The sequence below is a fragment of the Microtus oregoni genome, unplaced genomic scaffold (assembly GCF_018167655.1).
Source record: "Microtus oregoni isolate MIOR12 unplaced genomic scaffold, Mior012 000002F_ref0000024, whole genome shotgun sequence".
Lineage (NCBI taxonomy): Eukaryota > Metazoa > Chordata > Mammalia > Rodentia > Cricetidae > Microtus > Microtus oregoni.
Window position 1 is genome coordinate 24,259,498 of NW_024543061.1, and position 26,230 is coordinate 24,285,727.

The window sequence follows — 26,230 nt, forward strand, 5'->3', positions numbered from 1 at the left end:
CTTTGTCCTCTTCTCTTGAGATACACACCTACGCACACGTATACACATACATATTTACAAGCACACATATTAACACACAGAGGGGGGCACCTAAGCAGAAAGATGGAACAGTGACCCATGACACCATATATATTCTTTAATGTCAAATGGTTCAAACTAAAAACCAAGGAAGGGAAAAATACCAGTCGGCTGTAGTGCAGGGGGGTGCATAAGGGGGAGTGGGATGGGGGGCTTTCTGGAGGAAGAAGGGGCATAAATCGGAATGGCGGGGAAAGGGTCTAGGCTTGTCGTTCACAGCAGTTTGGATAAGCAGAGGTAGAGCCATAGAAGAAAGTATAAGGAATCCAGGGGCTAGCAGTGGGTACAATGCTCGCCCGGCAAATGTGAGAACCCAAGCTTGGACTCCTAGAAACCAAGGAAATCTGGGCAGGAGTGGTGGTCACCTGTAATCCCAGCACGCAGGAGGCAGAGACAGGAGATTCACAGGACAAGTGACTGCTAGACTAGCCAGAAAGCCGGAATCTGTGAGCTGAGCTCTGGAAAGAGCTTAAGAAAAAAAAAATAGAATGGAGAGCGATGGAGGAAGACTTCAGATGTCAACTTCCGGTGTGTGTGTGCACACAGGCAACCACATGCACGCAAGCACGTGTGTGTGTGTGTGTGTGTGTGTGTACTTGATCACACACCCACATGAACACACATACATGCGTATACACCATACAGGCAGTCAGAGAGAGAGAGAGAGAGAGAGAACCCCATGCACAGAGGAGGAGGAGGAGGAGGAAATCCATGTATGTTAGTAGGAAGCTGCGTGGTGAAGTCAGGAGCTGTTAGGTCTGAGCAACACTGGTGCTGTCATAGCCCCAGTGACAGGGATAGAGGTACCTCTGAACCAAGCAGAAAAGATTAGTAGTCCCATGTGTTCCCAAAACCCAAGAAGGTGTGTGTGTGTGGGGGGGGACAGGAACAGCAGGAGGGCCTGGGAGGGATCCTAAGAGACAGGAGACAGACTGAGTGTTGTTCCTCAGCCTTCCAGTGGCTCCAGTTATACCCCTCTTTCCTAGATAGGTAATGTTTTTGTTTTGTTTTTAAGAGAGGGTTTCTCTCGGTAGTCCTGGCTGTCCTGGAACTAGCTCTGTAGAGCAGTCTGACCTGGAACTCAGAGATCCACCTGTCTCTGCCTCCTAAATGCTGGGACTAAAGTTGTGCGCCTTTAATTATTACCTATCGAGTAATAATTTTTTTAACCTCTGCCGGGTAGAGTGTGTGTATGATGTAGTATGTTTTCCTGTCTTGGGGCACACATATCTGTGTGTGTGTGGGGGGAGGGGTATCAAGCTTGATAATCAGGCATCTTTCTTTTTTCAATTGCTCTCCACTTGATAGTCTAAGAGAAGGTCTCTCCCTTGTATCCAGAACTTCCCCGGTCAACTAGTCTGGCTAGGGTGGTTAGCCAGTTTGCTCTACTTCCTCTGTCCTGAAACTACAAGTGAAATGTCATACTCCCCTGGCTTTTACGTGGTCTTGGAGATCCAAATCTAGTCACCACTCCTGAATGGCAAGCACTTTACCTGCTGAGCCACTTCTCCACATAGGAAAAACCACTTTGATTTTATTAAATTAAAATCCAAGCTGTGGCTGTGGCTCAGTGGGTAAAAAGTTTGCCTGGCATTCAGGAGGTCCTGGGCTTGATCCCCAGCACCACACAAACCGAGGGTAGAAGCCCCAACTGAACCCCCAGCGCTGAGGAGATGGAGGTAGGAGGATTACAAGTTCAGGGTCATCCTCAGTTGCATAGCTTGTTCAAGGCCAGCCTGGAATACCTAAGACTCTGTCTCAAACACAAAACAAAGCATAATTAAATTAAGATGACATCAACTCATTTCCTTGGAGAGAAATTAGATGCTGAGGAGTAAGGTCTGTCAGGAGCTGGAGTTTGGACTACGGCAAAGCCTGAATTGTTAGTGTCAGCTCACGTGGCCTCTCTCTCCTGAGTCCCACATTTGCCCCTTGGAGATGGCAATGTTCCAGTTGGAAATGCATGCATTAACTCCCAGCTATGCCCAGGACAAGGTCGGCATGAGACAGTGACACCCACAGCCCGGAATTTCCCTCTGTGACCTGGGCAGTTGGTGGGCAGAGGGAGGAGCTTTATTCCCACATCTTTAGGCTCCTCTGCTGCAAGGGTGTCTGGAAGACGGTGCTGCTGGTCTTGGGAGAACTGACCTGCAGCCCACAGCTGGGGGCCCAGTCCCCCCTTGCAAGCCCAGGAGCCTCTTCTCATCGCATAGTCCACTGAACCCCAATATGCTAGGAGCCTGCAGGCTTACCGGCATTCAAGCTCCATGGTGACCCTGAGGAGGGCAGAACTGGAATCTGGCTTTGCAGATGGGATTCTGAAGGTCAGAAGTGCTAGCAGCTTGCCCAGGGTTAGAAAGCCCAGGCTGCACTGCCACCCAGGCCTGTCTGACCTCCAGTCTGAGGTCCCCTGTGCTTTGCCCTGTGCTCCCAAGGCTCTTGTCCATTCCCGTCCCCTCTCCCACACTCCAACTTCTAGGGACTTGTTTTGATCTCCAGGGAAAGACCTAGGACTGAAGCAATTCTTTTGGAGTTGGATCTGCAGAGCCTGGACCTCTATATCTCTGTCCTGGGCCCACAAGATGGGAAAGGACAGTTCAATGGCCACAGCCTGCCTTGGGTATTGTCATTTGACACCTCTTGGGGAGGGGGGTTGAAGCCAGTCTGCCCTGGGCATAGTCTCTTCTAGTCAGGGTGGGTGAATAGAGAAGAAAAAAGCTTACAAAGACCGAGGAAAAAGGGACTGCTTCTCCCCTCTTTGGGCAGTGTGTGCACCCAAAATCTCTGCTTCAAGCAGTTCCATGCCTTCAATTCCAGCACTCCAGAGGCAAGCCAGGCAGATCTCTGTGAGTTCAAGGACAGCCTGGTCAACACCATAGCGAGTTCCAGGCCAGCTATGGCTACACCATGGTATGTTGTTGTAAAAAACAGTTAAAAAACAAAACAAAAAGAACAACTAACAATCATCAAACAACAAAATGAAACAAAACAAAACAAATGAAACCCAAAATAGCAATAACAATAACAAAACCCAAAAGTAGAGGTGTCCAGTCAGATCTCCTTGGTCATTGTCACCCTAGAATGGCAGTGTTTCTCTCAGCTAACAGACAATGGGACCCACCTCAGGGAAGCCAGAAGTCCCAAAAGTTTCCAGAATCCAGGAGCCAGCAAGTAGCAGTGGATTCTGGGCCTCTGTAGAATAAGAAGACAACAAAAGGGGGTGAAGAATAGCATCTCCTACAGATCCCCAGACCCTGGTGTTAAGGGGCTAATCATACCGAACATCAAAGAAAGTGGGGGAGGGCTTCCTTTCATAAAAGTATTTAATTTGTTGCAGGGAGTGCTTGCTTTATTGAGTTAGGAGATTAAGAGAGCGAAAATCTCAAATCCGCAAGGAATTTTCCCTGGCGGTGCTTTGTCGGGTTTATTAGTTTGGGGGACATTTCGGGTTCTTGAGGGAGTCACTGCTGGATAGATTTAAGTGGCTTTGAGCTCTCCTGAGCCTTGCCCCGTGCACACAATCGGCGCTGTATGTGCGGCGTCACTTCTGATGTGACGGATGGAAGGCCAGGCTGCTAATAAGAGAGACCGTTATTAACTCTGTCCCTGGTGTTCCCACATGAGACGTCTGGCTAACTGTTCCCTGATAACAAAGGACTTTGCCTGAGGGAGGACTGAATCGGGTGAGGTAGGGGTGACCCCCTATATTATGAGCAAATAACTTAACCAGAACCCCTTTCTCAAACCAGCACTTGCCTGACTGCAAAGGGAAGGGACCGGCAGGACAATCGTCCAGGCTGGAAGGGATCCAAGAGTGGAAGGCCCTCAGGGTTACTCAGAAATAACTGGAGCTTAGTACTCAGGAGCCTTGAGAGGCAGCTCTAAATCCAAGCTGCTCTGGCTTCAACTCAGCATCCCGAGAGCAAGAACTTGCCAGAAGGTTCTTAAGAGATACATACGCTCTGAGAACATTCTTGTCATGACTAGGAAAGGGCCAAAGGGTGCGTGAGAAATGGGTCAGCTTAGTTGAGTTGGAACATTCTTTTTTTTCCTTTCTGTGTCCCATGTAGCCCAGGCTGTCCTCCAACTTGCTATGTAGCTAAGGAAGGTTTCGAATTCTCGTTCCTCTTGCTGCCTGGTTTATGTGGTGCTGGGAATGGAGCCCAGGGCTTGATGGTTGCTAGGCAAGCACTCTATCAACTGATCTGCGTCTCTAGTCCCACGGGAGGACACTTTCCAAAGTCCTGAGTGGTTCTCTCCACGTGGACAGGATGGAGGGAACTGGAACTTCCCACTTCAGCCTTGAACTTGCTTTCATGTATGACCTTGCATCATGCTCCTTAGAAGAATCTCCCTTTGGGGCTGGAGAGATGGCTCAGTGGTTAAGAGCACTGACTGCTCTTCCAGAGGTCCTGAGTTCAATTCCCAGCAACCACATGGTGGCTCACAGCCATCTGTAATGAGATCTGGTGCCCTCTTCTGGCATGCAAGCATACATGGAAGGAATGTTGTATACATAATAAATAAATAAATCTATAAAAAAAAAGAATCTCCCTTCTTAGTGTAGGGCAGGAGCTTCTCCATTTCTCTGGAGTCAGTCTTGGAGGGACAGAACTGCCTTTCTTTATAAATCAGAGGAGGATTTATAAATTCCTCTCAATGTGGAATAAACAAACTTTATTCATTCATTCAAATATTTGCTAAGGTCTTACTGACTGAAGCCTTGAGCCAAGTGCGAGGCACTGCTCAATTGTTTCTTTGTAATGATGTACAGAGTCACATAAGGGCGTATTGGTAATGAGGGCTGATGTGAGTGTACAACATAGAGGCATGGCGGGTCAAGAAAGGCTTCCAGGAGCAAGGTTGTTCATACCAAGATAGGAGGGTGGATCAGTGTGAGCAGAGCAAGGATACGCAATGGGGAAGAGGCCCCTGGAGCAAGGGCTGGGGAGACAGCCTGATGTGCATGTACCCAACAGATGAGATGGAGAGTGGACAGGGTGGTATGGCTGAAGACCAAGATGGACAGTAGAGGCTGGGCATGTGTTCCTTGTGGATGGAGAACAGGGCAAGACTATCAACACTAGACAGCTATCATTGTCCACGGCCAAGACCATTAGCACCTGCCATGGTCCACGGCCAAGACCATAAGCACCTGCCATGGTCCACGGCCAAGACCATTAGCACCTGCCATGATCCACGGCCAAGACCATAAGCACCTGCCATGGTCCACGGCCAAGACCATTAGCACCTGCCATGATCCACGGCCAAGACCATAAGCACCTGCCATGGTCCATGGCCAAGACTGTCTGCAGATCTCATGCTGGCTGAGTTATGGAGGTTAAAGCTTGATGCTGAGAGTTTGGGGGACCCTGAAGAGATATGGGGAAAAACAGAGTTCTGTATGTGAGACAGATCTTTGGTTTTAGTACTGAGACGAGATAAAAGGAAAACGCTAGGCCTGGGGAAATGGCTCAGCAATGAAGCACGGGCTGTACAAGGTTGGATCCAAGTTTGGAAGTCGACTAATCATTTGGACAGCTCTGCTGAGGGCCTTGTTCAAGAGTAGACATCTCTGAAGCAGAGTGTGGGCTCAAGGGAAATCTCCAGCTTTACATACACACACTCATGCGCACGCGCACACACACACACATCCACACACACATATATAGAGAGAGAGTCTAGGCTGATCTCGAGCTTACTATGTAGCAGAGGATGATCTTGAACTTCTAACCCTTCTACCTCCACCGCCTGAGTGCTGAGAGTAATGTGTGGGCCACCGGAACACTTGAAGACAGTGTGATTATACAAGTGTGTATGTGTTTGAACATGTACATGTGTACACGTGTGTGTAGAGACCATGGTCAATGTTGGGTGTCATCCTCAATTGCTTTCCACCTTATGTTTGAGGGCCCTCTCATTGAGCCTGGGGTTCACCAACTGGCCAAGTTGACTAGCACCGAGCTCCAAAGGTCTGCCTATCTTTTCCCTGCCACCCTTTCCCCCAGCAGCAGGGTTCCAGGTGCACACCACTACAGGTTTTTCCCATAGGATCCAACTTGCAAAGCATCTCTCCGACCCACCACACCCATGTTTTTATGAAGCACCGAGGAACAAACGCCACCTGTCTCACATGCTAAGCAAGCTCACTGCCAGCTAAGCCTCTTCTTCGACCCCAATACTACTACCATTCATGCGCCATTGAGTACGGAACCCAGGACCACCACTGAGCTGGGGCCTCTGCTTTGGCTTTTGTGTTTAGGATGAGAGATGTGAGCCTATTGGTTGCTAATAGAAATGGGACAGAAGAAAGAGAATGGCTTAAGGGAGCAGAGAGCTGAGAAGGGCTTGCAGAACAGAGCCAGGCCCTAAGTGCAGGTGGGGCTCCCAGAAGGTTTGAGAAGCGGGGAGGTGGAAGAGTAGCACAGAGGAGCTGTGGGTTGCTGGTACCCAGGGCAGGGGTCCAGGCCTGTGGCTGTTGTGTGTCTTAACAGTGGAGTCAGGTACGGAGATTTGAGGCCTGTGCAGGTTCCCAGATTGTCACTCTGCTGACCGACTGGTCTGAGCACTGCAGATTGCTATCATCAAGCGGTTTTCCCATCTAGTATCTAACCTACTTCTCACTTCTCTTCCTTCACTAACAAACACACACACACACACAAGCCTGATGATTCTGGTGAGCAAGCCGGAAAATAGCAAGTGTGTGCATCTGTGAGTGTGCACGCGAGAGAGAGTGGATGTGTAGGCCACAGAGAAACTACTGGTGCTGTTTCCCAGTTGCTATCCACCTTGCATGTTTGGGTTCTTTTCCTTTTACATTCATCTATCTGTATGTGCAGATGTCTGGGGGAAGAGCACACGTGCGCTGTGGCGCATGTGCAGAGGCTCGATGACTTGGCAGCAAGCACCTTCCCCACCCAGCCGTCTTGCCTGTTCCTTTCTTGCTTTTTTGAGATAGGCCATCTTGTTGACTTGGAGCCTGCTAAGGCAGCTAGATAGGCTAGCCAACATTCCCCAGACATCCATTCATCTCTGTCTCCACCTTGGGGTTGCACTCCCACGTCAATCAGAGCTCTCGGGATGCTGTGTTAGGTCCCTTAGGAGAATTAAGACAAGTAAGTCTGGACTTATCCTCTGACTACTAGCACAGGTAGATACTGGGGAACTTTTTCTGTTGAAGGCTAGGATGAAAATACTTTGGGCTTTGGGCTCATGAGTACCATCTTCTCTTCCCACCTCATCTTTTCCTCCTCCTTCTTAACGACGACGCTTTAAATATGCAACAAAAACTGAGCCTGCGATGGCTCGGCTCAGTGCTGACCAGGACACCTGAAGAGGTAACATAAAAAGCTGGATGTGGGGGCTGGAGAAATGGCTCAGCGGTTAAGAGCATTGCCTGCTCTTCCAAAGGTCCTGAGTTCAATTCCCAGCGACCACATGGTGGCTCACAACCATCTGTAATGGGGTCTGGTGCCCTTTTCTGGCCTGTAGGCACACACACAGACAGAATATTGTATACATAATAAATAAATAAATATTTAAAAAAAAAAGCTGGATGTGGTGGCGTGCATCTGTAATCCCAGCATCCCTCTGGGATGGGAGAGGAAGATAGGAAAGCCAGAAGCTTTTGGCCTGCATCAGAAAGCCCAGCAGCAGAACCAAGCCAGCCCCTGTCCCCGCAAGGCAGAAGGCAACCAGCCCCGGCAAGTTATTCTCTGACCTCTACATGTGTGCCGTTGCACGTGTGAGTGTATGCGTGTGCATAAAAACATTCCTTTAAAATTTTTGTTTTGTGTGTGTGGGTACATGTGTATCTGTATACACATATCTGGGTATCGTGTGTATGTTTGATACTCACAGAGGCCAGAAGAGGCATCAGAACCCCTGGAACTGGAGTTATATTGGTTTCAAAAATCCATTTGTAAACCTGGGAATAGAACCTGGATCTCCTAGAAAAGCAGCCAGTGCTCTTAACCACTGCCCCATCTCTCCAGCCCTTAGAAACTATACCATCGGAGCTGTACAAAACAGGCTGCAGTCAGTCCTAGCTCAAGGGGCCTGATTTCCTGGCTCCTGGCCTACTGTAAAAGGCAGGCGTGTGCTCAGATAGGTGCTAATTGAGATCCAGGATAGCACGTCCAAACTTTGAAAACACAGGCTCTATTGTCAAAGCACTTGTCCTCAGACCCTGTCTAAGCTGCACGACCTTGGGAAGGGTGGCTGTCCTCTAAGGGCCTCAGTCTCCCCATCTGTAGAGGATAAAGTAGAGGAAACAGTAAAGAAACATATGTTACACGCGAAGCAGGGCGCCTGGAGTTTTCGCCTTGGACCCCTGGGAGGCCTCATCAGAGAAAAGTGAACTTGGCCTGACCCTGAAGAGCAAAAGTGGGTGAGAGAGTGTGAGGGTCAAGATCAGGAAGGAGACAGTACAAATCGGGGCTGAGGGAGTTGGTGTTTGAAAGTCCTCTGGAGAACGATAGAAACCTCTTGGATGTACAGACAAGGGGACTCAGAGAGGCCCAGTCCCCAGAGCCTTTCCCCCAAATGCCAAGTTCAGAATTGGCTAGTTGCTTTTTCTGTGTTTGCTCCATTGTAGGTTGTATTACAAGGTGGATGGGTCCCTCCCCTGATACCTGAGAGCGGGGCTGGCACAGCTCCCTCCCTACAGGTTCCTCCTCATCCAGGGCAGGCAGTCACTTCTTAGGAGGGGCTGGCTGGCCAGTAATTCCCAAATGCCAGACATCCCTAAACCCTTCCAAAGGTTCTTAGGACAGCTTAAAGGGGGACTTCGAATCACAGAGAGCCAGGTAACTATGGCAGGAAGAAAGTGGGATCATTCACTAAGAAAGAGGGCTCCATCTGTCTGATCCTGGTCTCAGGCATATCTCAGCTTCCAGCTCCTTATCCTAAGTCTATTAAACAACAGAGTCATTTAGCCAACGTGTTTCATTTTGATGCTGTACTCAGCAACATCTTGATGATAATTTGACTTTTCCCATATGTCTACCAAGGATAGAATGCAAGGGCTGGAGGGCGAGAGAGACTAGCCCTTTCCACTGTTAAAAACCTTACTGTAAAAGAAGCAAGTTGTGTGCTAGGTTTCTACACCCACTCTTGTGGGCTGATTGTTATTAGTCACGGCTCTTATCTGGTCAGCTCTGGGGTGAAAGTGGTTACCCCAACAGGTCCGTGAGGCCTTCTGGTGCTCACCAGCCGCTCTGCCGCCTTCTAAACTCTTGGCTTGTGCGTGAGCACTTCAGCCATGCTTTTCTATGCGATAGTCCTTCAAATTCACTGCCAAGTCTGATGAGCCATGGACATGTGTTTAAGTTGGTTGTAGAAACCACATACTCTATTCTATTCACATATCTACCTCCATACATGTGCTTTAAAAATGTTACCTTTTGTTTACTTATTTGCAAGCCTGTGTGTGTGTGGTGTGTGTGTACACATGCGTGTCACAGAGTGCATATAGAGGTCAAAGGACACCTGTTAGGAATCAGTTCTCTCTCTCCCTCTCTTTCCATCATTGGGGTTCTCAGGACTGAACTCAAGTTCTCCGGCCTGGCAGCAAGTACCTTCATCTACTGAGCCATCCCATCAAGCCTGTGTGATTTTCATTTTATTTTTATATAATTTGTTTTATGTTCATTGGTGTTTTGGTGTTTTGCCTGCGTGTATAATGTGTGTGAGGGTGTCAGATCCGCTGGAACTAGAGTTACAAACAGTTGTGAGCTGCCATGGGGGTGCAGAGAATTGAACTCAGGTCCTCTGGAAGAGCAGCCAGCTCTTAACTGCTGAGCCATCTCTCCAGCCCACACCATATGGTTCTATATAGTGTGACTTTGTCGTGTAAATTGTGAAAGCAGGACAGATTTGTTTACCTGTTCCATTCTCTAAATCGTGTTTGTGTGTGTGTGTGTGTGTATAGTTTTTCAAGACAGGGTTTCTCAGTGTAGCCCTGGCTGTCTTGGAATTTACTTTGTGGACCACGCTGGTCTCAGATTCACAGAGATCCGCCTGCCTCTGCCTGCTGAGTGCTGGGATTAAAGGCATGCGCCACCACACCCGGCCATGAACATATTTAATGGATTTGTTTATTTTATTTTCTGTGTGAGTGTTTTTCCTGAATGTATGTATTTGTATCACATGTACACTAGGTGCCCCCAGGGATCAGAACAGGGCATTGGATCTCCTGGAGCTGGGGTTACAGATGGTTGTGAGTCACTTCATGGGTGCTAGGAACCAAACCCAGACCCTTGGAGAAAGCATTGGTGCTCCTAACTGCTCAGTGATCGCTCCAGTCCACTCTTCAGAAACTTTCCTCCCATTTCTGCACAGCATTCTTGTGAAGAACAGAGTCCAGACAGAACCTGCTGAGTCCTCACACCGCTCTAGGAAAATGACAATTGGCTCGTAACTGAATTAGCACTCACTCTCAGTTTATGCTGGGACATGCAGGGTCCTGACATGACTCAGCTGGGAGGTTAATTGGCTTTGATGGATGACGGGGACCAGCTCACATTCATATTTCTTCTAAGAAATGAATCTACGGACTCAGCAGTTAAGAGCATTTACTGCTCTTCCAAAGACTGGGGCTCAGTTCCCAGTACCGCAATGGAGGCTCACAACTGTTTTTTTTAACTCCAGTCCCAGCACATCCGACACCCTCTTCTGTCCTCTGCAAGCATGAGCCACATTTATTTCATTCATGCAGGCAAAACACTCACACACATAAAGGGAAATAAATAATATTTTGTTAAAATATTATTACACATATAAAAATGAATTACAGGGCTATGCCGATGAGCCAGCGGATAAAGCTGCCTGCTTCAGATCTGATGACCTTTCGTTGACTAGGACCTCTGTGGCAGTGGGAGAGTCAGCTCCTGAAAATTGCCCTCTCACTTCCACAAGGACACTGTGACATGCTCATGACCACAGAATTACACACACATAAACATCCCGATATTTAGGGATTAAGAAAATATCCTACAGGCTTTCCTACATCCAGACCTTATGGAGACATTTTTCTCAACTGAGGTTTCCTCCTCTCAGATTGCTATAATTTGTTTCAAGTTAACATAAAACTAACCAGCACAGGGACCTTATATTAGAAACAAAACAAAATAAAAACAGACTAACAAAGACAAATTCCATTGGGGACAGAACTCAGTTGGTAGAAGACTTGCTCAGTGTGCAAGAAGCACACATAAACCAGATCCGTGAAACTGGAGTTACAGATGGTTGTGAGCGTCGTGTGGATGCTAGGAATCGAACCCTAATCTTCTGCAAGAGCAGACAGTGCTCTTACTGTCTAGCTGTCTCAGCAGCCCTTCTGCGCCTTCCCTTTAACACCAATGTCTGGTTCCCAGGGTTCTGAAATCTGGATGTAATCAGTCTGGGATTCACCTTGGATTTTGCAGCTCAGGCTGGCCACAAACTCAGCTATGCAGCTGCAAATGGTTTTGAACTTCTCTGTTTAGATGATTTCAAATGCATTATGTGTGTGCCTGCACACTGGTGTGATGTGGGACAGGGGGTGACTTTGTGGAGTTGGTTTTCTTGTTCCACCTTTATGTGGGTCCCAGGCATCACACTGAGATCACTAGACTCCTGGAATACACCCTTACCCACTGAACCATCTGGCCAGCCAACCTTGAATTTCTGATCTTCCTGCTTCTACTTCCCAAGTGCCCGCACCATCATGTTGGGTTTGGTTGTTTGCTAATTGTTTTGTTTTTGTTTGATACAGGGTCTCACTATATATCCCTAGCTGCCCAGAACTCACTATGTAGACCAGGCTGGCCTCCAGCTCACGGAGATCCACCTGCCTCTGCCTCCTGAGTGCTGGGACTAAAGGTGTGCACCTCTACGACTGGCTTTGCCAAGTTGTTTTTCATGTGGTGCTTGGGGATCACACACAGGCTTCCCGCATTGTGGGCAGGTACTCTCCTGACTGAACTCCAGCCCCAGATCCATCTTGGTTTTCAGCCCTTCCTAGACCTTCCTTGTGGGATAGCTTCTTCCTAGGCCTGGGGGTTTGTGTTGGGAGCCTGGACTGTACCTGGTGGCCAGTCCTGGGATGCTCTTTCTCTTGCTCTTGTTAACATGACCTGTCAAGTTACCAGCTGCAGAAGAGACCTCAGGTCTGGACCTCCCTCTTTGGTACAGAGAGCTGCTTTCTGGAACACATGACTCTTTAAGGTTCTGTTCAGAGACGGGGAGCACCTGGCTCCTGCCTCCGGCATGCGCAGAAAAGGAGGCCGTGGCACTGACCAGGACTGGATGAAATACCTAAAAGTCTTTTTTCCAACTCAGAGGTTTTCTTTCCACTTGACCTGTTTCTCTAACTCTAAGCCAACTGTGGCATAAAGGTTGCTTTGCAGTAAATTGTTTGGGATTACATGAACCATTCCATTAGGCAACCACAAGTTTGTAAGCCTGGCTTCGACCAGAGACTTTAGAAATAGCCTGTGTCTTTATTCAACTTAGAAAATATTTAAGCAATGGGGTTAGAGAAAGTTCAAATTTACACAAAAATAGTGTGTATTAGAATGCACCTCCATGTACCCATCACCCAGTTTTCAACTATTACCAATTAGCTCATGGCCAATCTCGAGGTCCCCCACACCCTGCTCCAGACATATTCCCAGGTCATATTAACCAGGTCATATGCTCCAGGTCCTCTAACGCAGGTCCCAACCACCACATCATTCCACCTGCAGATGCTTGAGTATTTGTCTCTAAAGAATGAGGTCACCTTCTATAAGAATTTTTTAGATTGATTTGTTATTATTGTATGTGTATTGCTATATGCACATATATACTTGGTGCCTGTTGAGCTGAGGGCATCAGATCCCCTGGAACTGGAGCTGTGGACAGTTGTGAGCCGTCATGTAGGTGCTGGGAATCAAACACAGGTCCTGTGGCAAGAGCAGCAAGTGCTCTTAACTGCTGAGCCATCTCTCCAACCTGAGGTCACCTTCTTTTTCTTTTTTTTAAATAAATTTATTTATTTATTATTTTACACCCCAGCCACAATTTTCCCATCCTCCTCTCTCCCCAGAGCCTAGGTCCTCTGCAAGAGGAGCAAGAACCCTTCAGCTGAGCCATCTTTCTAGTCCCAGACTAGTTTTGGGCAGTCTTAGAAACTAAGGTGTCACTGCATTGTAGTAACTAAAGAGCCCAGGTCACTAGCAAATGCCACATTTTCATTCCTCTTCATGTCTCCCAGGAATGGCTCATTTCCTGAAATTTCTTATAAAGTGCAAGGAGTTTTGTTAGAAATAGTAGTCTTTTGGTGCTCCGTGGCAAATATATCTCCTGGTACATCACTTTCCTTTGAGCTTGGTCAATATCTATCCCCAAACAAAAATAAAACACAAGATGAGGGCTGGAGAAATGACTAAAGCGTGGGCTGCTCTTCTGAGGACTTGAGTTTGGGTCCCAGAGCTTACATGGGGCTCAAATCATCTGGAATCCGAGATCCAGGGGCTCCAATGCCCTCCTCAGGTCTTTGGGGACACTTCATGCATGCAATGCACAGGCAAACCTGCATACACATAATCTAAAAATAAATCTTTAAAAACAACAAGGGCTGGATGGTGGTGACGCACGCCATTAATCCCAGCACCTGGGAGGCAGAGGCAGGCGGATCTCTATGAGTTCGAGGCCAGCCTGGTCTACAGAGCGAGTTCCAGGACAGCCAGGGCTACACAGAGAAATCGTTTGGTCTCACTCCCCAGTGCTGGGATTACAAGCTTACACCTCCACACCTGTGGCTATTTCTGTGGCTACTGAGGACTGAATTCAGGTCTATGCTTATGCAGCAAGTACTTTATCCGCAAAACTGTCTCCCCCACCAAAAGAAATACTTTCTGTCTGGGGACATTTACCTTGTTCCTAGAAAACTCGTGAAACACTTATGAGGAACCAACCCTCAGTAATGAGGTTCCAATTGAAACTTAAAAAAATAAAACAACCCAATTTTATTTATTTTTTATTTATTTTAATTAATTAATTTATTTATTAAAGATTTCTGCCTCCTCCCTGCCACCGCCTCCCATTTCCCTCCTCCTCCCCCAACCAACTCCCCCTCTCTTGTCAGCCCTAAGAGCAATCAGGGTTTCCTGCCCTGTGGGAAGTCCAAGGACCTCCCACCTCCTTTCAGGTCTCCTAAGGTGAGCATCCAAACTGCCTAGGCTCCCACAAGGCCAGTACATGCGGTAGGATCAAAACCCAGTGCCATTGTTCTTGACTTCTCAGCAGTCCTCATTGTCCGCTATGTTCAACGAGTCCGGTTTTATCCCATGCTTATTCAGGCCCAGTCCATCTGGCCTTGGTGAGCTCCCGATAGATCATCCCCATTGTCTCAGTATGTGGGTGCACCCCTCACGGTCCTGAGTTCCTTGCTTGTGCTCTCTCTCCTTCTGCTCCTGATATAGACCTTGGGATTTCGGTCCGGTGCTCCAATGTGGGTCTCTGTCTCTGTCTCTTTTCATCGCCAATTTTATTACTATAAAAATATCCTAATATTGTCTTATTTAAGTCCTAAATTATTTTCAATGTATAGAGCTGTTAAACCATCATATCCTATTGTTAAAATACCTCTGTCACCCCAGAATGATTCTTCATGCCTGTCTGTTATCATTTTGTCCTTAGCATGACAACCTCATCAGTGTGAGGACAGGCAGGCAGCATCCCTAAGAGATCACCTGCTTGTGAATTCAGGGCCAATGTCTCCAACAGTATGTGTGCACGGGCTTGTGTCTACTTAGGTGACAACATTTTTCCGGAGGAGACACACAGACACATCGTCTTACCCCAGATGGGACGCTCATGACAGACTAAAGTACAAATATTGGTGAACTGTAGGTTTTATTGGGGTTACTTATAGGAATACTTATAGGGTTACTTCCTGGAGTGGACATGACTCAAAGACAGCTGTATCACCAAAGCCCACCCAGCATGGGTGACAGCTCACAAAGCTGGGGATCTGGAGCACACTGCACAGCCTGCAGCAGCTCAACAGGATGGAGAGTGTCCTTTGCAAGTGACTCAATCCATCTAAACCTCTTCCGGGCAGCTCAGCTGGTTTCTGTCTCTTTCAGGTAGCTTGGTTCATCTGAGAGTCTTCTTTGCGGCTCAACCCTGCTCCTCTGAGAGAGAGGGACTCTCAGCCTTTACTGCTTACTCTAGCAGGGAGGGGTCTAGTGAGTCTGGTCAGCTTTAGGGACCATAGCTATTGTGAGTAGTTTGCCTTCCTTTTTAAGGAGCTTCCTGCAGGATGACACTCTAGAAGTGCTGTGCAGCGCTCACTGGGGAGACCTGAGACAGGCCTCCTCCCGAGAGTCCCAGCCGTGCTGAGCCCCATTCTTACCTCTTCCAGGTGGATAAAATTCGAAGAAAAGGTGGAGGAAGGAGGAGAACGCTGGAGCAAGCCCCACGTGTCCACACTGTCCCTGCACAGCCTCTTCGAGCTCCGCACCTGCCTGCAGACGGGGACAGTGCTGCTGGACCTGGACAGCGGCTCCCTGCCACAGATCATAGGTGAGGCCAGGGCATGGTCCTGGCTGTGGTCCCCACAAATGAGGCAATTCCCCCTGTCTCGTGCCCACCTGCATGTCCATATGACTGGCCAATTCAACCCTTGCCTGATTCTGCAGAGATGAGTTTGATTCTGAAGCTCTCTAGACAGTGTCCTAGATGCCCTGATTTCCACACTGCACAGACCACCAGCCACTAGGTAAAAAGCATCCTTGAAGTGTGGCTCAGCAAGGCAGCAGACAGGAGAGGGGCTCCTTGAATGGGCAGAGGTTACTGTTGACATGGCAACTTGTTTCTTTTCAGAGGAAATGGGCCATCTTTCTTCTTTAGCAAACTAACCCCCGCTAAATTGAGTGTCAAAAGAGAAGGTGGCTTGCCTCTTGTCCCTAAACATCTCTGTGATTTTTATTCTATATAGTGCATTCGGTTTGGCTATAACTATTTCTTCTCTAAAAGAGAATTCATGTGCCTTTGACACAGCATCCTGGCACACTTATAGGTTCTATTTCATGCATGCTTCACAACAGGGATGGAAAGAGCATAGACTTCTGTCCACACGTGCACACAGCTAGAGATATATACACAACTTTATACATAGGGGTGGCAGTCCTAACAGTCAGTGGCAAAACCACAGAACTACCTTCATGTCCCAGATCCCTTTGCTCGTATTCAGTCCCCAGGGAAGAATCCAAACCCCAAAGCCCTGGGCTTTTTCTGCGCACATGGGCCTGACCTGTTTATTTCTCTTCCAGATGATGTCATTAAGAAGCAGATAGAGGACGGGCTTTTGCGACCAGAGCTCCGGGAAAGGGTCAGCTACGTGCTCCTGAGGAAGCATCGTCACCAAACCAAGAAGCCCATCCACCGCTCCCTTGCAGACATTGGGAAGTCGGTGTCCACTACAAGTGAGTAGGCTATTCGCAGGTGGGCACAGGGCATGTGGCCAGGACAGCCCACCTCAGTGACCGGAAGTCTCTGACTTCATGATCCTGAAGAAATTCTGGGGTTCTGGGGCTCCCCCAGCTTCTTTCTCTGGAAGGCCTGGGGCGGGAGCAACCACATTCTGTATTGTCCCTGACACCAGAGCACAGCAGGTCCTGCACATGGCAATGACTTCAGTCCTTGAAAGATGTCCTAATGCCTAGACCCCACCCAGGAGCTCTGGATTCTGGTGGTCTGGAGAGCATCCTGGGAAAGAGAGACAGGTTAGAACCTTCCCAGAGACCCACACAGCACCAGGGAATGCCTATAGGGATGGCTGGGTTTTCCACTAAGCCCCACCCGCAAGAGAAGCCAGGACTCCCCCATAGAAAACAGAACACATGGGCTGGAGAGATGGCTCAGTGGTTAAGAGCGCAGGCTGCTCTTCCAGAGGTCCTGAGTTCAATTCCCAGCAACCATATGGTGGCTCACAACCATCTGTAATGAGATCTGGCACCCTCTTCTGGCACGGGGGCATACATGGAGGCAGAATGTTGTATACATGATAAAAGTAAACAAATCTTTAAAAGAAAACAGAACACATGAAGGTGTGGGAGCATTGAGGTCACCTCGAGTGTTCCAGGGCTTGTATACCTGGTTTCTAGTGTCATTATGACCAGCAAAGCCTGGGGCCATCTGGGGAAAGCAGACTGTGCACTCTAGAAGACTGTTTACATTGGCTCAGTATTTGAGAAGTCTGAGGGCCCTACCCCTGGTCGGCCCAGAAGACAACCATAGAAGCCAGCGAGTGACAGAATCGGAGAGAAAGGCAGATAGCCTGTTGCACCCAGTGTTGATTTAATTAACTGTGGATTCTATCTCCCTTTCCACTGTATAAATATTTACCTGGATCTTCTAGAAATTCAGCCAGGGCTCTGAACCACTGTGCTATCTCTCCAGCCCCATTCCCAGGTAATCTATCCACCCTATCCTCTAAGCATTGTTCTTGGAAGGGAAGCTATGTCTTGTAGCAGCTTTGTTTAGTCTGAAGTAGCTACATAGCCACTGAGCTAACCAGAGAGGCTGTAGCAGCGAGGACACTGGAACCATGTGCCTTCTCCTCCCCCTTCCAGATCGCAGCTCTGCCAGGAGCCCCTCGGCAGGCCCAGCTCTGCACCGTTCCACTGAGGACCTGAGGATTCGGCACAACACCAGCTACGGACATCTGTGTGAGTGTTCTCTGTTGAGCACTGGCTGTGACAGCTATAGAATGTCCACATATTCACAGGTGGAGAAGGTAGAGCCCAGTGTCCACATATCCATGGGTGGAGAAGGTAGAGCCCAGGATCTAGCCTGCTTAAGACACCACCAGGAGAAACCAGATTTCCCCTGAAATCTAGGCCTGCCCCGATTTACAGCTATAGTATTCCTTGGTGGACAAGGAGCTCAGCCCAGCCCTGGCATCTCAGCACTGATCTCATGTCCTGGGCACATTGATCTCAGTCAAAACTCTTCTTCGCACTACCGCAACCATTCGGGTCTCTGGTGAGGAGCCTTCCTAGCAGTGGTTTTAAAGGCAGGCCCCTGAGGCTGGAGGCGCAGCTCGGGAGTAGAGAGCTTGCCTAGCGTGTTTGAGCCTCAGCAACACAAAACCGCAAGCAAAATGAGATAGGAACCTGGCTGGGTGCAGCGGCTGAGGCAGAAGGATTGCCACAAGATCAAGGGCAGCCTGGTTTTCACAGTGAATTCCAGGTCAACCCAGGCCACAGAGTGAGACACTGTCTCAAAACAAAACAAACATCCACCCAACTCCTTTGCCAAAGGGCACCCAAGACACCCTTCATCATGACAGAGATGAAACATGAGCATGGGCAGTAGCAGGTCAAAGGTCACAGACGGGCTATTTTAAGCTCATTTGTGGGGAACAGTCAGGTGAGCTATGGGCACAGTGCTCATAGCTCTGGGGTTGAAAGCAGGAGGATTGAGAGTTTGAATTTCTCTGTCTCTCTCTTACCCACACACACACATACACAGAGAGAGAGAGAGACACACAGAGAGAGACAGAGAGAGAGAGAACCCACCATTGTCTCTTTGCAGCAGATGCTTGCCTGGTTTAGTCTTTTCCCTGCTGTCCTAACGTTTGATTCCTCTCAGTACCCATCACCTACTCCTGGCCTTGTTATTCTTATGTGGCCGACAGGGGGCAGTGGTCAGTAGGCAGAAAGTCGCTTTGGAAAGAGTCCTGTGTACTGAGACCCTCTTGTTCAGCGATGTTTAGTGGCACTCTCAGACAGGAGGTGTGAGGAAGTGATCATTGCTTTGTATGAACTGGATCATATGTAGCCCAAGTACATAGGGAGCCCAGAGCCCAGATGACAGTGGGGACCCTCAGAGAGGAGACATGCAACTGAGCCCAAGAGAACAGAAGAGACAACCACCCTCTCGTTAGAACATCTTGTTATGGAGTGAGCCCAAAGGTCAGTGTGAAATAAAGCCAGGGTTGGATCGAGGGGCTTCTAGAAATACGGGGAAACTTCTAGACCCAGGGCACAAACAGCGGTTGATGGGAATTGATGTTGAGGAAAAAATATCACTCAGTTAGCCAAGAGCATAAGGTTCAAAGGTCAGACAAGAGGAGGCCTGGTGCATTTAGTCGGAAATCCAAAGCCATTCCTCAGAAGGTAAGGGGCACCCTGGAGATCTGGAAACAGGTGTGCGCTAGCGTCAGGTTTCTGTCTGAGAAAGAATGAAGAGGCCAGGCCTACCTTGAGGAATAGAGGGAAAGATGGAAGTAGGCCACAACAGCTGGTGGAAAGAGGGAGGGAAGGGTAAGGGAAGAGCCCAGACTCCCTCCCAGGGCGTCAAGGGGCCAGTGGTGGGCTGGAGGGAGTGCTGAGCAGAACAAGGTCTGGGGGGGATTTGGTGGAAGACAACGAGCTGGGGTACCAGATGGGGCTGCTCCAAGGTTCTGAAGCTCAAGAGAGATGGAACTTGAGATGCATTATGAGTGTCATCTCACACACACACTCACACATGCAGACACGCGCGTGCACACACACAGAAGAAGCAATAGGAGTGGCTGTGACTGATGGTGATGAAGTGTGAGATGCTTATCAGGGAATAATGACAAAAACAACCCCAAGGAGAAACAAGCAGAAGGAGATTCTGGGAAGTGAGCGGAGGAGAGCAGTGTTCGAGAAGCAAGGCCAGCCACAGGCCCAAAGCCAAGCAATCAGGACTGTGCATGCCCACTGGACTACACTACTCACGGGAAATGGGAATGGCTTCCCGAGGAAGGGGCTCTTGGCAGTTCCTGTGTTGTCTCTGTCTCCCCATGGACTCTGCCAACCTGTTTTTAAAATCTCCAGGAGGCTATAGACGAAGCTGGTCTCTTCATCAAATTTCAGGCTAGTGGTACCTGGTACCTAATCTGAAAATACATCTCTATGTGTCTTCCCATCTGAGCCCGGCACAATGCTGTACCTGGAGTAGACATCGCAGTGAGGGCTAAGAAGGTGGGCTCGGGGCTAGAGCAATGGCTCAGAAGTTAAGAGCACTGACTGCTCTTCCAGAGGTCCTGAGTTCAATTCTCAGCAACCACATGGTGGCTCACAACCATCTATAATGGGATCAGGTGCCCTCTTCTGGCATGCAGGCAGAACACTGTATACATAATAAATAAAATCTTTTTTTAAAAAGAGAATACCGCTTTAAAAAAATGAGCACTCATTTTTTAAGGAATGAGTGGGTGTAGAGCCGGGAGTCTAACTGCTTATTCAAGCAAGCTGCCCTTGAAGAGAAAGAGAGTGGGGATGACAGCTGACGGAGCTGCAGAGCTGAGGGGAGGGTGCCTTGCTGTAGCTCAGGGCCAAGGGCAAAGGACTGGTGTGAGCCTGGCTTCCCCTGATAGGCCTGCTTTCCTGTCTCTCCTAGGTCACGCCCAGAGTAGAAGCATGAACGACATCTTTCACACCCCAAACACAGACCAGGTAGGACAGCGCTGCCCTGCACTCAGAGGTAGGCAGGGAAGGAGGCCTTTGGTGTCAAGAGTGGAGAGCCTTTCTCTGCAAGGGACCAGACTTCCCCCAGGACTAAGAAGAATGTATAAGTAACCCAGGGACATTTCACCATCAGATAGCTCTGGAGAAGAGAAGTCATAAAGACAGAGGGTGGGACAGTTTGAGCAGAGGACTTTCCATCTGTTTGACTTTGCCCTGAACAGCTGGTAGCCAGTAGGACTGGAGTGAGACCCCCTAAGTGGTCTAGGTTTAAGGTCTAAGAACTGTGAGTTTCCAGGGAGGACCCCTTGTGGGGAACCTGGAAGCACTTTTAGAGACTGGTCCAGAGATCGCTGTGAGTGAGGAAGCAGGGCAAAGGGCAAACAGACCATCAGAACTGACTTCTCTCCACCACCGAAGGTGAAGGCCTAGAGGGAGGTCTTGGCAGCTTACCACTAAGTTCCAGCAAAGGAGGCTGGGGTGGGAGCTGTCCCCGGGCTCTTCACTGACCCTTAGCTCACACAGCAGTGGAGTATCTTAGGGTCTAGCCAGTGACTGAATCCTACCATCTACGAAGGCATAATTGGTCTTGGGTCAACAAACGTTGAGTCTCGTCATCTACAGAGCTGGAGAGAATATTCGGTTACTTATTTCAGTTTCTTGATAATTTCTGTGGAAATTATGTTCTCTGAGGTGAGAGTAGGAGCATGCCAAGTCTTCTTGGGTTGTATTTTCCTCCTGGAGCAGCGGAGAAACAAATTCATGAAGAAGATCCCCAAGGACTCAGAAGCCTCCAATGTGCTCGTGGGCGAGGTGGACTTCCTGGACCAACCATTCATTGCGTTTGTTCGTCTTGTCCAGTCTGCCATGCTGGGAGGGGTGACAGAAGTGCCTGTCCCCACCAGGTGAGTCACTGAGGAGTGCCCCCACACCTGTGCCCACCAGGTGAGTTACTGAAGAGGGCCCCCACTCTCTTCAGGGAGCCATTCCCCATGCTGGCAGCAAGCGGGGATGTCCTTTAAATTAGTATAGAATGGGGCCAGGTAGTGCGTGTCTTTATTCCCAGCACTCAACAGACAGCTCTGTGGGTCTGGGGTCAACCCGCTTTACACAGAGAGCTCCAGGACAGCCAGGGCAACAGCAAGACCCTCACAAAAGAGAAAGAGGTTGGGGGCGCCAGGAGCCAGGAAGGAAGTTGCTGAGTGGTCTGGGCAGCAGTGCAAATGTAAGGATGCCTACGAGAGGCAGAAGCACAAATGTTTCTTCAGCAAATAAAGTAGCAAAAGGAAGATTTTGAGCTGGTGAGCTGATCTGGTGAGCTGGTGAGTTGATCTGGTGAGCCAGTGGGATAATCTGGTGAGCCAGTGAGATGATCTGGTGAGCTGAGCCGGTGAGCTGATCTGATGAGCTGCTGAGCTGAGCTGGTGAGCTGGTGAGCTGGTGAACTGTTTTGGTGAGCTGATCTGGTGAGCTGTGAGTTGATCTGGTGAGCTGTGAGTTGATCTGGTGAACTGTGAGCTGATCTGATGGGTAAAGGCGCTTGTCACTAAGCCAGACAATCTGAGTTTAATTCTTGGAGATCACATGATGAAAGGAGAGAACTGAGTCCTGTATATTGTCTTCTAAACCTCCACATTTGCTGTGGCGTGTGTGCCATGGCACATGCATGTATGTGTGGGGGGGCACGTACACACACACTAACTAGCTAAATAAATAAACATAGAAAGGAAGAGCCAGGTATTGCGGCACTTGCCTGCAATCCCAGTACTTGGGAAGTAGAGGTAGGAAGATTCAAAGTCATGCTTGACTACATAAAGAGTTTGAGCCTGGGTTATGGGAGACCCTGTCTCAAAAACGCAAAAATAAACCAGTAAAAGGAGGTGAAGCAATGACTCAGTTGCTAATGGTACCTGCTGCTCTTGCAGAGGACCTGAGTTCAGTTCCCAGCACCCATGTTGAGTGGCTCAAAATCACCTGTAACTCCAGTTCAGGGGATTCAGTGCCCTCTTCTGGACTCAGCAGGCACTGCACTTGGGTGCACATACCTCCCTACAGATATACACATAATTAAATATAATAATGATAATGATTAGTTTTAAAATATTCAAAGGAGGGAAGGTAAAAAGTTAATAATGGAGACATTGAAGGCCAAAGAATTCTTCTCTTCATTTATTTCTATTTTTCCCTCTTTGTTCTTCCTTCTCCATCTTCTTTGCAGGTTTCTGTTCATTCTTCTAGGACCTTCTGGGAGAGCAAAGTCCTATAATGAGATTGGCCGAGCCATTGCAACCCTCATGGTGGATGATGTAAGTGAGACTATGAAGCAGGCACTGAGTGCTCATAGCTGTGGAACTGGCACGGCCTCCCCTACTGCCCAGGATCACCAGCTATCTAACAAGCACAGCTGAGGCCCTGCTGTGCACCAGGGACCTAAGGATCATGAGATTCAGGGAAGAGACCCAGACCCTCTCATGCAGGAGCACTATCTGAGAGGGACAGAGATGATGATGATGATGATGATGATGATTATATATTATTATAAATGATGAAAATAAAATCAATCATGTATTAGATGCCTGGGGGAACTGAGACACACACTGCAGACAAAAAGCCAAGGGTGAGCGGGGAGCAGGTAGACTAGCAAGATCTTGGGATGCTAGCCTTCTGGACAAGGCAAGTGATGAAGGCTCAGAGAAGCTGAATGGAGGCACAGCAGCATAAGCTCAGTGTGTGATCTCCCCGAGGGCAACCTCAGTGAGATGAGCCTGAAGATCCTGCTCCGTCTCTAGACTAACAGAAGGCTAGAGGTCTTTAAACACAAACAAACCCAGAAAATCTGTCTTTCTGTTACCTGGCCCTCCTAGGGGGAAAGTCTGGGCTCTGAAGAGATTTCCTCATATGCTTGCTCTGTGGAAACAGAAACGCAAGGTCAAAGAACGCAACAAAAGTCCTGCAGAGGTGTTACCAGGGTCGGTGTCTAGGCCGAGTCGGTGCACCCAGGCTCGTTGGTTCTTAAAGACTTGAGATAAAGCTGCACAAAGATTTGCAGACGCAGCAGGGAGACTCGATTCAAAGCAAAGCAATAGGACAGGTCGGGCACACCGTCAAGAGTAACAGCAGCACATGAATGAGGGTACTGGGGACGGCCGTTATTGTTGGGGCCTTTGTACGGTATTCAAGAGAAGTGGGATGTATCTGGGTGGATATTTTTTTAAATATTTATTATGTATACAATATTCTGTCTGTGTGTGTGCCTGCAGGCCAGAAGAGGGCACCAGACCTCATTACAGATGGTTGTGAGCCACCATGTGGTTGCTGGGAATTGAACTCAGGACCTTTGGAAGAGCAGGCAGTGTTCTTAACCACTGAGCCATTTCTCCAGCCCCTGGGTGGATATTTTAAGTGACAGATTAAATTGCACAATCATTTTCCCGTCGTGAATGTCCCTTCCCAGAACATGTCTGATTTTGATTATATGCACACCCATCTTTGCATAGGTATAAGTAGAGGAGTCTCCCTAAAAGTTCACTTGGAGGACACGGTTTGACTAATTCCACAAAACCAGTTCAGACTGGATGGATCTCCCTACTTTCCTACCCCCACACAAGGAGAGACCCACTGAACAGACTCCATCTGTGTTTGGTGGCTGTTAAGGGGAGGAGACAATTCCATCGTTCGGAGTGGAGTGTGCATACGACTCAGGGCACGTGGGGGCCCTACGTGGCTAATAAGCTGCTAGGTGCACGTGCAAAAGGGTGTGTGTGTGTGTAGTATATGCAATAAAGGTCCTTGGCTGCCGAGTGTACTACTAATAGTGAGTGTGCTGGGCGGTGGTGGCTCATGTTTTTAATCCCAGCACTCAGGAGGCGGAGTCAGGCGAATCTCTGTGAGTTCGAGGTGAGCTACAATCTACAGTGAGAGTTCCAGGACAGCCAGGGCTACACGGAGAAACCCTGTCTTGAAAAATAAATAAATAAATAAATAAATAAATAAATAAGAAAGGAAGGAAGGGAAGGAGGGAGGGAAGGAGGAAGGGAAGGAGGAAGGGAGGAAGGAAGGAAGATAGATAGATAGATAGATAGATAGATAGATAGATAGATAGATAAGCATATTCCCTATGCTTACCCGCCTCTAAAATATTACAGCAACCTGGGTTTCAGATCTGAAATGACTGCCTGTTCCAAAAACTGGTTCTTTCCTATTGTCCCCTATTTCCTCTCCTGCCATTTGTCCTTATCTACCCACTGAAAACAAGCTGGCATCTGGAGCAATGACTCCTTTAAACATAGTGGTGATGATCTCACTCCAAGGAAAGGAGAGCTGAGCCCTCTTTCTCTTTCCTCATCCCTCACCAGCTCTTCAGCGACGTGGCGTATAAAGCCCGGAACCGAGAAGACCTCATTGCAGGAATTGATGAATTTCTAGATGAGGTCATTGTCCTTCCCCCTGGAGAATGGGATCCAAACATCAGAATTGAGCCACCCAAGAAAGTTCCCTCGGCTGACAAGAGGTGTGTGCTGAGGATGAGAACAACAGAGGGCGCTCCACATCGGCGGTTTATTCTCTTCCCAAGAAATCGGAAGCCAGCAGGGCGGCCTGTGAACAACCGTAAAGCCGGGCGGGAGTCCGTGTAGGGGGAGGGGTGTTATTGAATTCATGCTGGAATATGTGTGGGCGCATATGTGGAAGCCTGAGGTTGCTGCCCGGGAATTTTTCTTCATTGCTCTCCACCTTCTGTATTGAGACAGTCTCCCAGTGAACCCAGCGCTGGCAGATTTGCCTAGTCTTATTCGTTCTGGGTTTTCCCTGTGCTGGAATTACAAGTGGCTGGCTTGTCCACCTGACCTGCACATGGCTTCAGGGAATCCCAGTTCTTGTCTTCCTGTTTGTGTGGCAAATGCTTTAATAACTGAGCCATCTCCCCACCTCCGTCATCACTTCCCCTGCTATTTAAGTTATTAAAGTTTTGTTGTTGTTCTTGGAGGGGAAGGGGACAGTCTTGAGGGGCTGGGTCCTTCCAAGCACTGAGAGCCCTGCTCTTCCCCATCCCCAACTTTCTCTTTCAGGAAATCTGTGTTCTCTTTGGCAGAGCTGGGCCAGATGAACGGCTCTGCGGGCGGAGGCGGTGCCTCGGCTGGCGGAGGTGGCGGTGGCGGAGGGGCAGGAGGCAGCGGGGCCGGCGGAGTGGGCAGTGGAGACGAGGCTGAGATGCCAGCTGTGCATGAAATCGGAGAGGAGCTGATCTGGACCGGAAGGTGCCTGCTCCATGCCCGGCAGAGAGCCTACAGTCTTGAACCCTCTCTTCCTCCGGTCTTGTTAGCGATCCTTCCGCTGCTGCGTGCAGCGCCTTCTAGGGACGGGGTCTGACCACTGCAGTCTTCCGAACTCTAGCGAAGTCCCTCTTTGGTCTTGAGAAGAGTTGCGTGGGGTGAGAGGAACAGACGGACCCCGCCCAAGAGAAAGGAGCCCAAACTCTTCTCTAGACCTCCTTTGGTACCCGTGTCGGAAACAGTGTACCACAAGCAAGATAGTGTAAAATTACTGAAATCCATTTTCACACAGGTAGAAATGGAGAAGTCATCAGGGAGCAGTGCCATGGTGGACCCTACCTGTAATTCCAGAACTGGAGAGACTGAGGCAGGAGGATTGTTGCAAATTCCAGGCCTGGGTTATAATGTGGGACC

At 48.9% G+C, this 26,230-nt stretch overlaps 1 protein-coding gene across 1 annotated transcript in view; it reads left to right on the forward strand.

Annotated features, from left to right (window-relative positions):
- The window catches only part of Slc4a5 (solute carrier family 4 member 5), a 74,051-nt gene that overhangs the window by 12,369 nt on the left and 35,452 nt on the right, over nt 1–26,230 (forward strand). The window contains exons 4-11 of the mRNA XM_041680133.1: nt 15,470–15,630; nt 16,380–16,532; nt 17,682–17,777; nt 20,482–20,537; nt 21,294–21,451; nt 22,765–22,852; nt 24,902–25,056; nt 25,613–25,801. Of these exons, the coding sequence (XP_041536067.1) occupies nt 15,470–15,630; nt 16,380–16,532; nt 17,682–17,777; nt 20,482–20,537; nt 21,294–21,451; nt 22,765–22,852; nt 24,902–25,056; nt 25,613–25,801 (1,056 nt within the window). The remainder of the gene's footprint in view (nt 1–15,469; nt 15,631–16,379; nt 16,533–17,681; nt 17,778–20,481; nt 20,538–21,293; nt 21,452–22,764; nt 22,853–24,901; nt 25,057–25,612; nt 25,802–26,230) is intronic.